At 45.6% G+C, this 13,354-nt stretch overlaps 1 protein-coding gene across 3 annotated transcripts in view; it reads left to right on the forward strand.

The window, feature by feature from the left end:
* The window catches only part of LOC142573028 (coiled-coil domain-containing protein 149), a 47,873-nt gene that overhangs the window by 15,814 nt on the left and 18,705 nt on the right, over nt 1-13,354 (forward strand). For all 3 annotated transcript variants that reach the window (XM_075682522.1, XM_075682524.1, XM_075682523.1), the window contains 2 exons: nt 479-601; nt 8,437-8,612. In XM_075682522.1, the coding sequence (XP_075538637.1) occupies nt 479-601; nt 8,437-8,612 (299 nt within the window). The remainder of the gene's footprint in view (nt 1-478; nt 602-8,436; nt 8,613-13,354) is intronic.

A 13,354-nucleotide genomic window follows, 5' to 3' on the forward strand; every position in this document is an offset into this window, starting at 1 on the left:
TTTCTCTGAACTTCAATTCGTCAGTTCAAGCAACAGATCGCACAGATAACAGACATTACCTTGAATAATTCTCGAAGTCACATGTCACCACGAGTGACGTCGCACTGCAGACACGACTACGTCACCATCTGGCTTGGAGCATGGCGGCCGCGAGGAGAGTGAAAACCGGCATTCTGTTTGAAATTTCAGATCTTTCCACGGCGCGTAGCAATGTTATACTTTGCAGACACGATCGTTATTGCGCAATGTATGCTCTGCGCTTGTCAGCTCAAAATGGCCAGACCTGGTGAGGGGTCCTTTAATGAACCACTAGCACTTCTTTGCACAATGCAAATTGAGGAACCCTCTGCTTGGAACAAGTTTTCCGATAGCTGGCAAATTTATGTTAGGTTAGGCGGTAGAGTTAAAGGTTAAAACTAACAGCTAGGCTTGCTTGCAATACTGGGCTTTAAATGCGTGTGACCCCCCCCTTGTGCAGCTTCTGCGAGAGCAGCTGCAGGAGCAGGGACACAGCCGCCGTGCGTCCGATCCGTGCACGCAGTGCTCGACAAAGCAGGACCGCCAGGAGCTGGTGCGGCAGCTTGAGTTGCTCCAGTCTAGGGTGAGTTGCCCCTCTTTACACCCTTTGCTGCCAGAGCCCGAGACTCTAACCACAGGGCCACGTACAGGGCGTTTCAGAAAGCGCTTGCAAAATCCCTTAACTGTGTAATGCCCAAGCACAGTTCCATGCCAAGAAAAATTAGACCAATTTGCTTGCCTTTATTTCCGAGCTTGGAGGGCATGTTTGTACAGGAAAAAAAACAACACTGAAATGTGTTTTGAAGTAAAACCTCATTAAGAGCAAGCTTTAGCTCGGGCCCAACTCTGATGCTGCCTATTCAAGTACATGTAAAACGCAAGAACCCTTTTCTGAGGTAACCCCTGTACCGATTTTAATGAAATTTATTGCATTTGAGAGAGAAAGTTAAGTTCTAATGACTGTTGGAAGCAGAATTTCGATTTGGGGCCTGAATTTTGTTAAAAGTATCTTCAAAAATTCAGAAGTTTGAATATATATAGAAGCACTAAGTTTATACATTAATAGCTCTGCATCTAGAACAGATATTGCGTTTCTGTAAACGGCATTCACCAGATCATTGAAAGTGGACAAATTTGATATGCCATTTTTATATCTTACGTGAACTTGTAATGTTGTGAAGAAGGCTCCGCAAAAGTTATATTTCCATATTACTGAATTTTTTTAGATTCATGTGTAACATATGAATTTTGTCCACTTTAGATGTACTATTAGAACCCGCCGTGCTTGCTTAATGGCTATGGTGTTGGGCTGCTAAACACGAGGTTGCGGGATCAAATCCCAGCCACGGCAGCCGCATTTCGATGGGGATGAAATGCGAAAACACCCGTGTACTTAGATTCAAGTGCCGTTTAACAATCCCAGGTAGTTGAAATTTCCGGAGCCCCCCACTACGGCATGCCTCATAATCAGAAAGTGGTTTTGGCACGTAAAAACCCATAATTTAAGTTAATTTAATGTGCTATTCGATGCAATTCACAGAATTGTGATATCATTTTTTCCTTGCTGAGCTACAGAGTTGTGAACTTTATAGCTTCATTTTCTGAAAGTTATCGATTTTTGCCAATTCTTTTTTAAAAGATTGACCACCTAAATAAAGAATTTGAAACCAGCTGTCGTTAGATTCTAAGTTTGTCTTTTAAATGCAACAAATCTAGTCAAATTTGGTGCAGTGGTTGCAGAGAGAAACGAATTCTTCTTTTACATGTATTTAGATGGGAGCACCCAAGCTAAAGCTTCAGTAATTCTTTAATTAGTCATTTGTTTTGCTGAAGTGTCCACAACTGAAAACTCAGTTCGGCATACCAAGAACACTACCATAGGCTAGGCGTTTTCTGCCCATGCCTAAATCAGGATTATGAGGTATCAAATTTAGCATAGCATATATGATACATTGGGCATTACAGGGCGAAATATAAAATATAATAAATAAATGATTTCCACTAGATTATTTTTACCGTACAGGAACACCTTTTAGAATGGTTTTAGACAGTGACTAGAAATGTGATTGTGAAACTGAGGCAAATTAACTTTTAAACCGAAAGAGTGAAAATGTTTTGATTCTATTGCTAAGATTGAAGACTGTTATCCAAGGAGTGCACAACCAGTTAAAGACTTGCAAGAAGCTGATGCTGCTAATTTCTGCAGTGTAATGAATTCCAGGTGATTACACCCATAAAAATCAGAACTGAATTGCAGAAGAGCACAACTGTCATGCCCTTATCAGACCCCCATGAGTAACGCAACTACTTAAGTCTCGATATCAGGGGAGCATGAAGCAAGCAAGGTCGTAGCATGATAAGAAAGATTTAAAATGCCCACGAACAAGTTGCCGATCTCAGTCCTGGCACACTAAACTGGTTGCAAAATGTAATCTGCATACCAGGAAAACTTTCTGTATCATAATGTTAACTCGGGTACAGTGAGATAAACGTACCTGCTAACTCTCCAGAATTTTTCGTAAGGTTTGCAAATTCAGGCTTTTCTATGATTTCATAAATGTTGTGTCAAGTTCTATGAAAAAAAATGTTGTTTCTGAAAATGTTTCATTTGTCGGTCTACGATCATGCTCTTGGAAGTCTTCTGACGGTGAAAGGACACCAGAAAGGTATACCTGTTTCGAGCAAGTTTATTCAGACAAGTTTCTATAGCAGGCAAAATCGGCAACAGCAATACCACTGAAAGAGTCACTGTGATCTAAAGTGCCTGCTGATCCAAGTATGCTGCCACTTGTGTGCTGCGTCTGAAGCTAGATCATCATTAATATCATCATTAAATAAAGCGTGTACGTATCACACAAAAGGTGTGAGCTCAGGGAAAAAAGGAAGTCACAGTTTCACCCGAAAGGTGAAGTATTGATTGCGATAGCAAATTATTATCAGACGAAGTAAGGTTGATCGCTTTATCAGCTGCATAAACTGCTATAAACATTTGCTTACTAGCTAAATTAACTAGCACGTTATCATGTGCGCACAGGAAAACATGACACTCGCTGTCACAATGCTGCCGTGAGGAAGAGTGGCAGCAGGAGCGAGAGAATTGCCCTTCGTGCTGCAATTGGCTTCAAATTGAACTAAGTGGTGAGAACATAGCGCACACGAAGCCAGCAGCACTCGGCGCACCTAGACTCTGTGCCCACTGCAGATTGCTTTCAAGATAGGGCCCGCAGATTGCTTTCAAGATAGGGCCCGCAGATTGCTTTCAAGATAGGGCCAGCCACATGATACGCAGCCGCCTCCTACCCCCCCTCCCCCCCCCCGCCTTCCTGTGCATTGCGCAACATCGAGCCACCATTCCTCTCCGCTCACCCTCGCAAGCTTTCGCTCGCATCTACAGCATATACAGCACACGGCCGCAATTTTATCGCGCTTGGACTTTATGACTTTATAAATAACACCACAACGATGCTGATGGCGGAAATTCGCCCGGAGTGTCCATATAGTTGCTATCACAATAAAAAAAATGTCCCAGTTTTGCCCGAAAGGTGAAGCATCGATTGCAGTAGCAAATTAGTAGACATTTATAGGAAGTAAGGATAGTAGTTTTATCGGCCACATAAATTTAGAAACATTTGCTTACTAATTGAATTAACAAGCGTGGTGTCAGCACCACGCTCGATCACACTCGATGACCGTGGGCACTGGCTGTCAAAACACTGGCGTGAGCAAGCGCAGCAGCAGCAGCAAGCGAAGTGACCTTCGTGCCATCTATCGCTTCAACGCATACAGCTGTGAGAAAACAGCATGCATAAAAGTATGAGCCATCTGCAGATTGCTTTCAAGATATTGTGCATGTGACCATGCGCCTCCGCACAAATGCACATTTGCTGGCGGAGTAGAAGCTGCCCTCCCTGCGGCGCAGCCTCTCCATTTTCATCTGTTTCGCGCGCGAGGTTGAGGCTACGTTCACAGGTCTCTGAGGAAGTGGAAGCAGCAAGAACTTGACAAAATACACCCACCCAGGTGACAAAACGGGTAGAAAACCAGGCGGCGAGCCCGATCGGTCTTGGACGGATTTTTTTACCACAGCAAAGTGGAAAGCCGTTCATCTTCACCGGAAGCTGCACTAGCATGTAAGCATCCAGTCATAAAATTTTACATCTTCCGTTGTTTGTTGTCTATATTTAGGAAAAACAACCAGTTAAAAATATCAAAACATGTCTTCTTCCTCTTCCATGGTAGATGAAAGTTAAAGATGATATGCGGAGTTGGGCAAAATTACAGCTTTTAATAACTGATGGGTCAATGAATGAACATACTTCTTGAATTGGTGCAACAAACAGCACCACCATGTGGACAAACGTACGCAGACTAGATGGATGTTGGCGAAAGTGGTAGTGGTTTCCGCTGAAATGGCGAAACAAATGTGAACGACTTGGACGTACGCGGAAAAGATTTTCCGCCTGCTTTGGCTTTTCCACCCGCTTGCCGTTTCCCAGGTGTGGGGTGAACGTAGCCCGAGCCATGATCGTCAGTGTCAGTTCCCCTTGCACCCAGTCACAAAATACGCAGTTGCTGCCAGAGCCCAACACTGCCCCGCCCCCTTCCCTCCCTGCCATCCCTCCAGGGCCTTTCGCGCGATGGAAGACTGCGCACTTGCTCTCTGCCATTCTCCTTCGCACACGCCAGATTGAGGCACGATCATCTGCTACCCTTGCATGCTTTCACTTGCATGTACAGCACACGGCACACGGCAGCGCTGATGGCAACGGCAAAAATGCACGTGGAGTGTCAATATAATTGCTATCGCAATAAATGATTTTGTGTCTGTACAGTCATTACTGCCTTTACGGCAGCGCAGAAAGCACACATACGCGCATTCATCCTTCAGGTGCAACTTCGCAGCAGTATGGCTCGCTTTGCAGTGAAGTTGAATTTAAAGTCAAATTTGCACTGCCGCATTGCAGTCGCGCTCCTTTGTGCTGAGCTCTCAGTCCCCATATTTTGTCTCATCTTTTGTTACAGGCCTAAGGGCAGTGTGCATATTGCAGTGAAGTACAAGGCTACTCGTAGCAGCTTAGCTTTTACCTAAAGGTCTCTGGGAAGATGTGAGGCGTTTCTTGTCCCACATATTTTATTTATCGTCACTCGAACGCGGACAACCACGGGAGCCTTCAATCTTGCCTGGATGTTCTACTCTCCTGCTCTCTGGCTCAAGCGCATGGAGCTGTGCAGACACAACACTTCGTCGTCGTTGTGCAAACACTGACAGCTCGCCGTAGGCCTAACGCTATATAGTCGAACCCTGCTACAATGAAGTTGTGGCAAACGTTTTTTCTTCTTCTGGCACGTTGCTGGTTTTAGACATGAGTGAGTAGTGGGGTGCAGCTTAAGAGATGAGGAAGAGGACTTAGAAGCGATGGAGTAGATCAAATAAAGGGACGTACAAATAAAACCTCTGTGCTCTTAACTGAGCTTGGTGGTTCCACAGTTACTGGCGACCCAGACTATGAGTGCAACATTCAATGGATCAAACTCAAACTCCAGACGACCTCAACTCTGCTCTGACTACCTCTGCAACCGGTCAGGTACCTTCTATGAGTGTTATAGGAGCTACAGCTACCATTACGCTACCACAGCTATGGCTCGCCTATCCCACATTATGGTTCATACAAGGTGAGAACATGTTCCTCAGTCATTGCGTCACGTTGGAGTTTTGCAAATATGAACTCCTGCCTGAAGCTTTGTCACTAGAGGCCATGGCCAAGATATGTGACATCCTCATCCAGCCACATCAGGAAACACCATGTACGACAATCAAAGAGGCTCTTCTTCGCCATCTCGTCCCCTCTGCACATCGGCGTATTCAGCAGTTCCTGAACAACAGAGCTCGGTCACCGACGTCAAGCCTGTGGCATGTTGCATGTTTCGCGTCCAAGCCTTGGGGTGGCGCCACCATCGAAACGACGACAGCGCACCGCCGGCAGCGGTAATCGAAACTCCAGCTGAGCCTTTATTATGTAAACTTTATTTGCAGCGCATCAAACCAGCACGCATAGAAACACATTTCTATCTGAAATTATAAACTTTTCGAAGCAAATTCAGCTTAAATGTTGAAAATTTTTATAACGTGACTTCTCGAATGGTTAACTGCAAGAGAGAGAGAGAGAGCAGCCATTCTGGACCAGAAGACGAACAGTCACGACAGAATTCATCCTTGTGAAAGCTACGTGTTTCTGCTCAAACAGGAGACACTGGCTCAAATCAAGTTGCAGTTTATGAATCTTGTGAACGAAGTGGCATGACATCTTCAGCTACAAAAGTGGAGGAACTTCAGCAACATACCAGCGTGCGACGGCTTTATGTGGTCGGATGTATTTCTTCATTCAGCGGCGGACAGTTCATGTTCACCACAAATGTGTGGCAAAACTGTACGTAGTATCTTTTTGCACATAAACAACTATGCATGTCACGCACCAGTATATCTTCTGAAACGCTATACATGTGCTTTTCATTTCATGTAAACATAGATGATGTTACAATAAAGCTGTTTATTGGCAGCAAGTTAGTATGATTAACGTCGTGATTTCGCTCGGCCTATGCAGCAGTGCCAACCTTCAAAGGTAAATGTACAAGCTAATTCTGAGTCCTAAATAATAATATATATATATTGGGATATACCTGGCCAAAGCAAGCAGGCAGCGCAACAGCATTAGCAGAAGCAGACGACGCCAGCGTCGGTCGTCTGCTGTGCGGTACTCCTCACAAGCATCATTGCGCTTTCGATACACATTTAACTTTCTAATCAACTAAATATTATTCAGACGTCCGCTGTCATTTTTAAATTTAGACTGTAAGTGAATAATATTCAAAACATTATCTATTATTAGTAAGTAAACATTTTTCTGGTATCAGTGCAACTACCGGTAGAAACCAGGCAGCGCTAGTGCTGGCTGCGAAAATTGGCCCCATTGGGCATATGGGAATGTCAAGGGCTTGCCGACGTCCAACTCAGTTTCTGTGTCACCTGCAACACCTCAATGGTGACCAACTAGACCCCTTGGACACAGCCGTATTACGCGAGTTGTTTCAACATCTTCCTGTCAACGTACCCATGGCTCTCATCACAGCTAAGCATAAGCCCTTGTCGGAACTCGCTGAACTGGCCAACGATATGATGGACATCACTTCGGCACTCATAAATGCTCACCATAGCTCTCCACTTCCTGAAGTGGATTCCCTTTGAGAACAGTAAAAGAGCTTGCATCTTGAGTCGCTGACTTGCGTCAGGAATTGTGCAACACCCGCAACTTCAATGACCGACCCTATCCAGCTCATCAGCCTCTCATGCCGCCTTCTATGCAACAGCTGTTTCAACAATGTGAGCACAAATTTTCATCACAGGGCCTGTGCTGCTACCAGCGATGTTTTCGCGCCACAGCTCATCGATGTGTGTCATGCTGTTTGTGGCGTATGGGAAATGCTCCGGCCGGTCGTCAGTAACAGTGGTGGGCGATCATGGCCATATGTCAAGCCGCCTTTTCCACAAAGTCATATCCGACACGAAAATAACCTCATTATATTCAATGTTCATAATAAGCATATGTTAATTGCATGCTAATGTCAGCGAAAAATATTTCGGATTTACTTTGTTGTATCCAATAATTTGCTGTATCCATGTTCATTATATCGAGGTTTGACTATCTGGTCTGTCTTCCTTTTTACAGTGTAAGCATTTATGGGCTCATTCAAATAGCCATTCCGGTTGGCGATGTCCACCGCCGCCACCGCAGCAGCCGCCGGTGTCAATCGCAGCTATCGCCACTATGGGAGATTGACCAAGAAAGGGTTGGGTTGTCTTGAGGAAGAACACAAGATTTAGGAGATGTATAAAAAAATGCTAGAATGGAAAGCATGTAAGGCACACCTGATTAAATCAAGCAGGCTAGGTGACTGTTTGTCATTACCCTGTTTCAAAGGGGATGCCAATAAATCACCAGCAGCAGCAGCATCAGCATCGAACTGTGCCATGGGTCAAGGGATGTGACGTGTACACCGCATAGTCTCTATATCTGTGTTTACTCTTCAGTACACGTTATGGCGCCTCCTAGCAATGTGCGAACCGGTGCTCAAAAAGCACATCGTAGAGCTACGCGTGTGGCTGCAACCAGGCAGTGTTGGGCTCAGCAGACCGCTGTGCAGAGAGCAGCACAAGGTGTAGCTCACCGTCGACGCTGCGCAGACAGTTCTGATCGTTCTTGTGTAAAGGACGCAAAGAGACTTCGCTGCAAAGGCCCACTAGTGCGTGCTGCCAAAAAGGGAGCTCCCATAGAGGCGCTCCTCCGGCTTGTGTTGTGACTGTGCTGCGTGTGCCATGCAGGCCTGCGACTTTTTTTGCCTGGTCATCTTCTCTCCCCACAGTGCTCCATGCTGGAGGGCGACCTGCAGGCAGTGCTGGATGAGAAGGAGGAACTGGTGCGGACAGGCGACGCGTACCGGCAGAAGGTGGACCGGCTCAACCTGCAGCTGAACCATGCACTGCGTGGAGGAGCCGACTACGTGCCACTTGACGTTGATGCCTTGCTCATGGAGAACAGGTGCAAACCTTGATAGCTTTTATTTTTCTGCAGTTAGGGAGACCAGGCGACTGATTATGTGTCACTTGACGACAATGCTGCATTCAATCTAGCAGCAAGTGATGGCAGTCATTGATTACGTGCGGTCATGCTGTGGCTGTCAAGGCGGACTGGTTGTTGCGAGCTTAGTGTGGGGTTCGATGGATTCAAATGGCACATGTGCAGCTTAGGAAACGGATTGCTGGCCATTCATTTCTGCCCATTCATATTGTGCTTTTGTTTTCTTGAAGGCAATTTGGAAGTGCATGAACCAAAGCAAATAATTTCATAGTGCTAATGATAACAGTGCAATGCATGTAGAGAAATATATTAGGCGACCAGAGAGGATGGCTTGTGCAAGCAAGTGAAAGGTTCTGCATTACTGCATTACTGGTGCATTTATCTAAAAGTGGAGAGATGAGTGCAGACTACCATGCTGAGTCGATGTCACACCCGGCTTGAACGTTTGACGATGCCTCCGCGGCTAGCACAACTTTTTGTTTGAAAGCGGCACTATATTGGCATCGTCTGTGTAGGGCATTTACGATAATGCCACGCTGCACACGAATGCGACACAGGTCAAAATGGCAACTTCGTTCGTGTACTTGAGTTGGCTACTGGCGTGGCTAGTAGCGACTGCAATACTTTTCTAGATGGCGCTAGCTATGCACCATATCAGTGCCTCCTCTATTTTTCAATGCCTGGGCAAACACTCGCCCCAGGCCGTCGGGCGCTCGCATCGCCGCCACTCGCAGCTGCCGTGTGGTGGTGCAGTGTGAGTAGAATGCAGGGCGCTGGCCTTGACCGGCCGCGTGCAGTACGAAGCTCACGAATTCGTGTTTGCATCAGTGTTTGATTGCATTCCTGTTTTTCTCAGGCTTTTGCAGGTGCATATTCCGCACGCAGTTTGTCCAGCCACACTGACAGTGTGGAACTTGCATTGGTATTTGAGAGCTTTTGCACGCACATGTTGCTCATGCAGTCTGTCCGGCCGTGCTGACAGTGCAAAGCTTGTATTTGTATTTGATAGTATTTGTTTTTCTTTTTCTCAGGCTTTTGCACAGATGTGTTGCACAAGCAATCTTCAGGCCGCGCTGACAGTGCAAAATGTTGAATTCGTATTGTTTTTTTTTCTTTTCGGACTTTTGCAAGCACCTGTTCCACATGCCTCAGTAGTTCATACTGTTGTGTACCATTGTGCAAATCAAACGGAAAGAAAAGAGACTGTCAGGCTGTCCTTCCATGAAATACCAGCTGCCGCTGGTGTGAGAGAGGTGGCTTGTAGTAATCAGGTGAGGTAATTGGTTGCCTAATACAGCTTCAAAGTACGTGGCCGCCATTTCAGAACAAAAGGCTTCATAAAAGAAAAAAAGTGGCATGCAGGTTCTGTAGAGCTTCATGTGTTGCAGAAAGTGCGTGGCAGAACGTTCTGTTTTTGTTTGTTTTCACACCATCACAATGTAACTGCTTTGAGTGCCTAAATGATGGAATCACACGGCACAGCTCCTCATTTTCTGGTGCCAACTGTGGTTTCGTTGCGGTGGCAACAAATGTAATTCTCAAAAACTTTATGAAGGGAACTGCTTTAGAAGCAGTCTAACGACATTGCGTGCCATTTAGCGTATGCACTCCCGGCTTGCGTGTTGTCTGCTACACGAGTAGATGGTAGCATGCACAGGGGTTCTGTCAGTGCCCAAGCTTTCCCATTATATGCTGGCAAACACTGCTTTCAGAAATCGAAGCGGACATAACGGTGACAGAACAATTTCACACATTGTATTCCAACTGGCGCACACTCTCGTATCGGTGCAGCAGACGACACGCGAGCGCATCGAACAGCAATAGACGTGAACGACACATGCATCTAAAATGGGCTGGTTGCCCAGAGCGACAAGTGCTTCAGGGTTCATGCTTACAAAAGTTTTGATTGTACTTGAAACAACGCGAGTACAGTCAAAAGCTCAAATCATTTAACAGCTGCTGATACAGTCGCGCCCTGCGTTTCCATGAGCGACGATGATCCTACTCCGGTGGTGGTGCGTGGCAGCGAAAAGCTGTACTAGAGCCGATGGCCAGCTCCCTTTGTTCTCCTCTCCTTTTCCCAGGCACAGAAATATAGAGGAGGCACTGACCATATTTATCATTTTTAATTACAAACTGGCACGTTTCTTAAAATACTCGAATCTAAGCCGACCCTAGGGTTTGGTATATGATTATTTGAAAAAAACTATAGGCCTATAGTCGGATACAACTTTAGAAAAAAGGGGGCGTTTACTCCTCCGACGCGGATGCACACGAGCATCCACCAATGGGCACGCACTCTGGACTGACGTCATGAGCCGGATGGCCGGTGACCCCGCAGACGAAGAAGATGGCCGCCCGCGCTTCGAACTGGGCCAACTCGTGTCAGCTGTGTGCTTCAGGGATAAATGCAGTGTTTTATATAAATACTTTTTCAATAGCAACTGATTCATTTTAAGCTTGAGAAACGAGTATTAGATACGCCGTGTACAAGTGAACAAGCGCAAAAGCGTTGCAGAGCTGCTCTTTCTACTTTTGTCACTTGCACTGAAGCTAAAGAGCAGACGACGGGCAGCGTTGTAGAAGGCCCGGGGTTATTTTTCTGTCGCCATCCAGCATGTGCTGTAGCACATGAGAGCTCTACTAAACCAGTCATCAAAATACAAAAGTCTTTATTTATACTGAGAATTGCGCGTTTCAGGAGCACGATTTTTCGTGCGGGACTATTTTAGTCGTGGAGGCAATCGGCTGTCACGCTTCGGTCATCTGGGTGGGGTCTCCCCTTTTTTCTAATGTTGTATACGACTATAGATTCGAATAAATGTGGTACATTAAATGTTGTTTGAACAAATTGAAACTTTAAATTATATACTGTAATTGAGAACAGAGTTCTTATAAACTAAAATATGGTGTAAACATAGGACAGGACTGGTGTGACCATTGTGAAAGTAGCTCCAGGTGGCATCTAAATGTCTGTCTAGCTAATAACTTGCAAATTAGTAGTGTAGCTCTAATAACTAACAGGCATGAACACATTGCGTTTTAACATGAAGAACAAAATGCAGTTTGGTTGGTCTTATTAGATTTTTCTATAGAAAAGCTTGCCGTCGCTACTTTTTCACACTTCAATGAAAGGGCTACTTATAGGAGCGTGGCATCCTCTCTTTGCAGCTTTCTCATTAACCCGTTATGGGCCATTGCCATCGTGCGGTCACAATTTCTGCACTATGTATTTTGACTTATTACATTTTAAAAAAGTGTGCCCCAACTATTGAATTTCTGATTTTCAAAAGATAGTAGATTCTTCTTTAACAAATATATAACAGGATATGTCTATCTTTAGATGGTAACCCTTTAGAAGTGCAGAAGAAACAAACCAGTCCTAATTTGTTAAAACAGAACTGGCAGGAAGCGTTTGTATCGTTTTTTTTTTCTTTTGTTAGATAGCCACCGACTCTGGAATCATATTACAATGCCTTAACTCCTCGAACGTTCAACAAATCATAAACTCTACCATCCTTTAATGTGACAGATTCAAAAGTGCACCAAATTTCTTGGTGTAGGGTTTCATCTGTGTGTACATTTCATCAGTGCATGTCACTGCTACACTGTAGGTATGTTCATCGTAGAAGGTTCTTGAATCTGTTCAATACGAACAGAATCGTGAAAATGAAGACAAAACGTACGTTTTCTGTTGCACACATGCACACACACATCTTATAAGTCTTCAAAACATTTAACATGAATAAAACATAAGCTAGAAACACCTAGCTATAAAGCCCTGACTTGGTCCGCAAACTATGTGAATAGAATTCCGATATTCACACATCACTATAGTTGAGTTGGTCGTGTTGGGAAATTCCATGGCCGGAGTGACGCATGCGTCCAGTGTCTGCTGTGACTGCGTTATTCCAACAGGAGATGGACGGCCAGGCAATGAGGCAGGGCAAGGGCGCACTAGGAATGAACACCAAGTGCAGAGAGGCTGCGTTTGGTGCTCTGCTGGACACCCCGAAGGCCTTAAACATTGAGCCACAGGCTCGGGAGCACCAGGCACCAGGCCTGGATCCATAATCCATCATGATGCTCCTTATGCCACTGCTGCCTTCCTCTCTCAGCTTCTCCTTTCACAAAGTGGCACTGCTCCCCCAATCTATACTCGGGCCACGAGTCTCTCTAGCGTCTCTTCTTTCTCTATCACGACTTCTTGCTTGCCATGTGCAACGGTCATGTTCGTGTCTGCCTCATCGTCATCGTCGTCTTTTCATTTTGAAGGCAGCGCATGTACCTCTTAACAGTCACGAAAATTGGGGGGTTGGGTCACATGGCAACACTGGTGCACGAGTTGGTGCAGTGGTCAAAGCCACATTGTGATTGCCTTGCCAAAAAAGCTTTAGATGACAGGATAATAGGGGGAGTGAACGTGAAAAGGGCACCATGGGTTCTGACCACAGAGCAAGAAACATTTAGGGGAGGAAACTCCGCTGTTTGCGGCGACCAGAAAAAGTCACAAGCCCGCGGAGCCGTTATCGTGCTGGCTGCACCCAGTGGTGTGGAAAGAAATTACCACCGTTGAGAGCGCGCCGGAGCAGCTTGCCCGGGCGCTGCATTTTTTTTTTCGCTGCGGCTTCTACGACGCGCCGCATGGCGCTGCCACTGTATACGGTCCCGTCGGTGCATACAACAATTGTGACCTTATCTGG

Source organism: Dermacentor variabilis, chromosome 2, assembly GCF_050947875.1.
Source record: "Dermacentor variabilis isolate Ectoservices chromosome 2, ASM5094787v1, whole genome shotgun sequence".
Classification (NCBI taxonomy): domain Eukaryota; kingdom Metazoa; phylum Arthropoda; class Arachnida; order Ixodida; family Ixodidae; genus Dermacentor; species Dermacentor variabilis.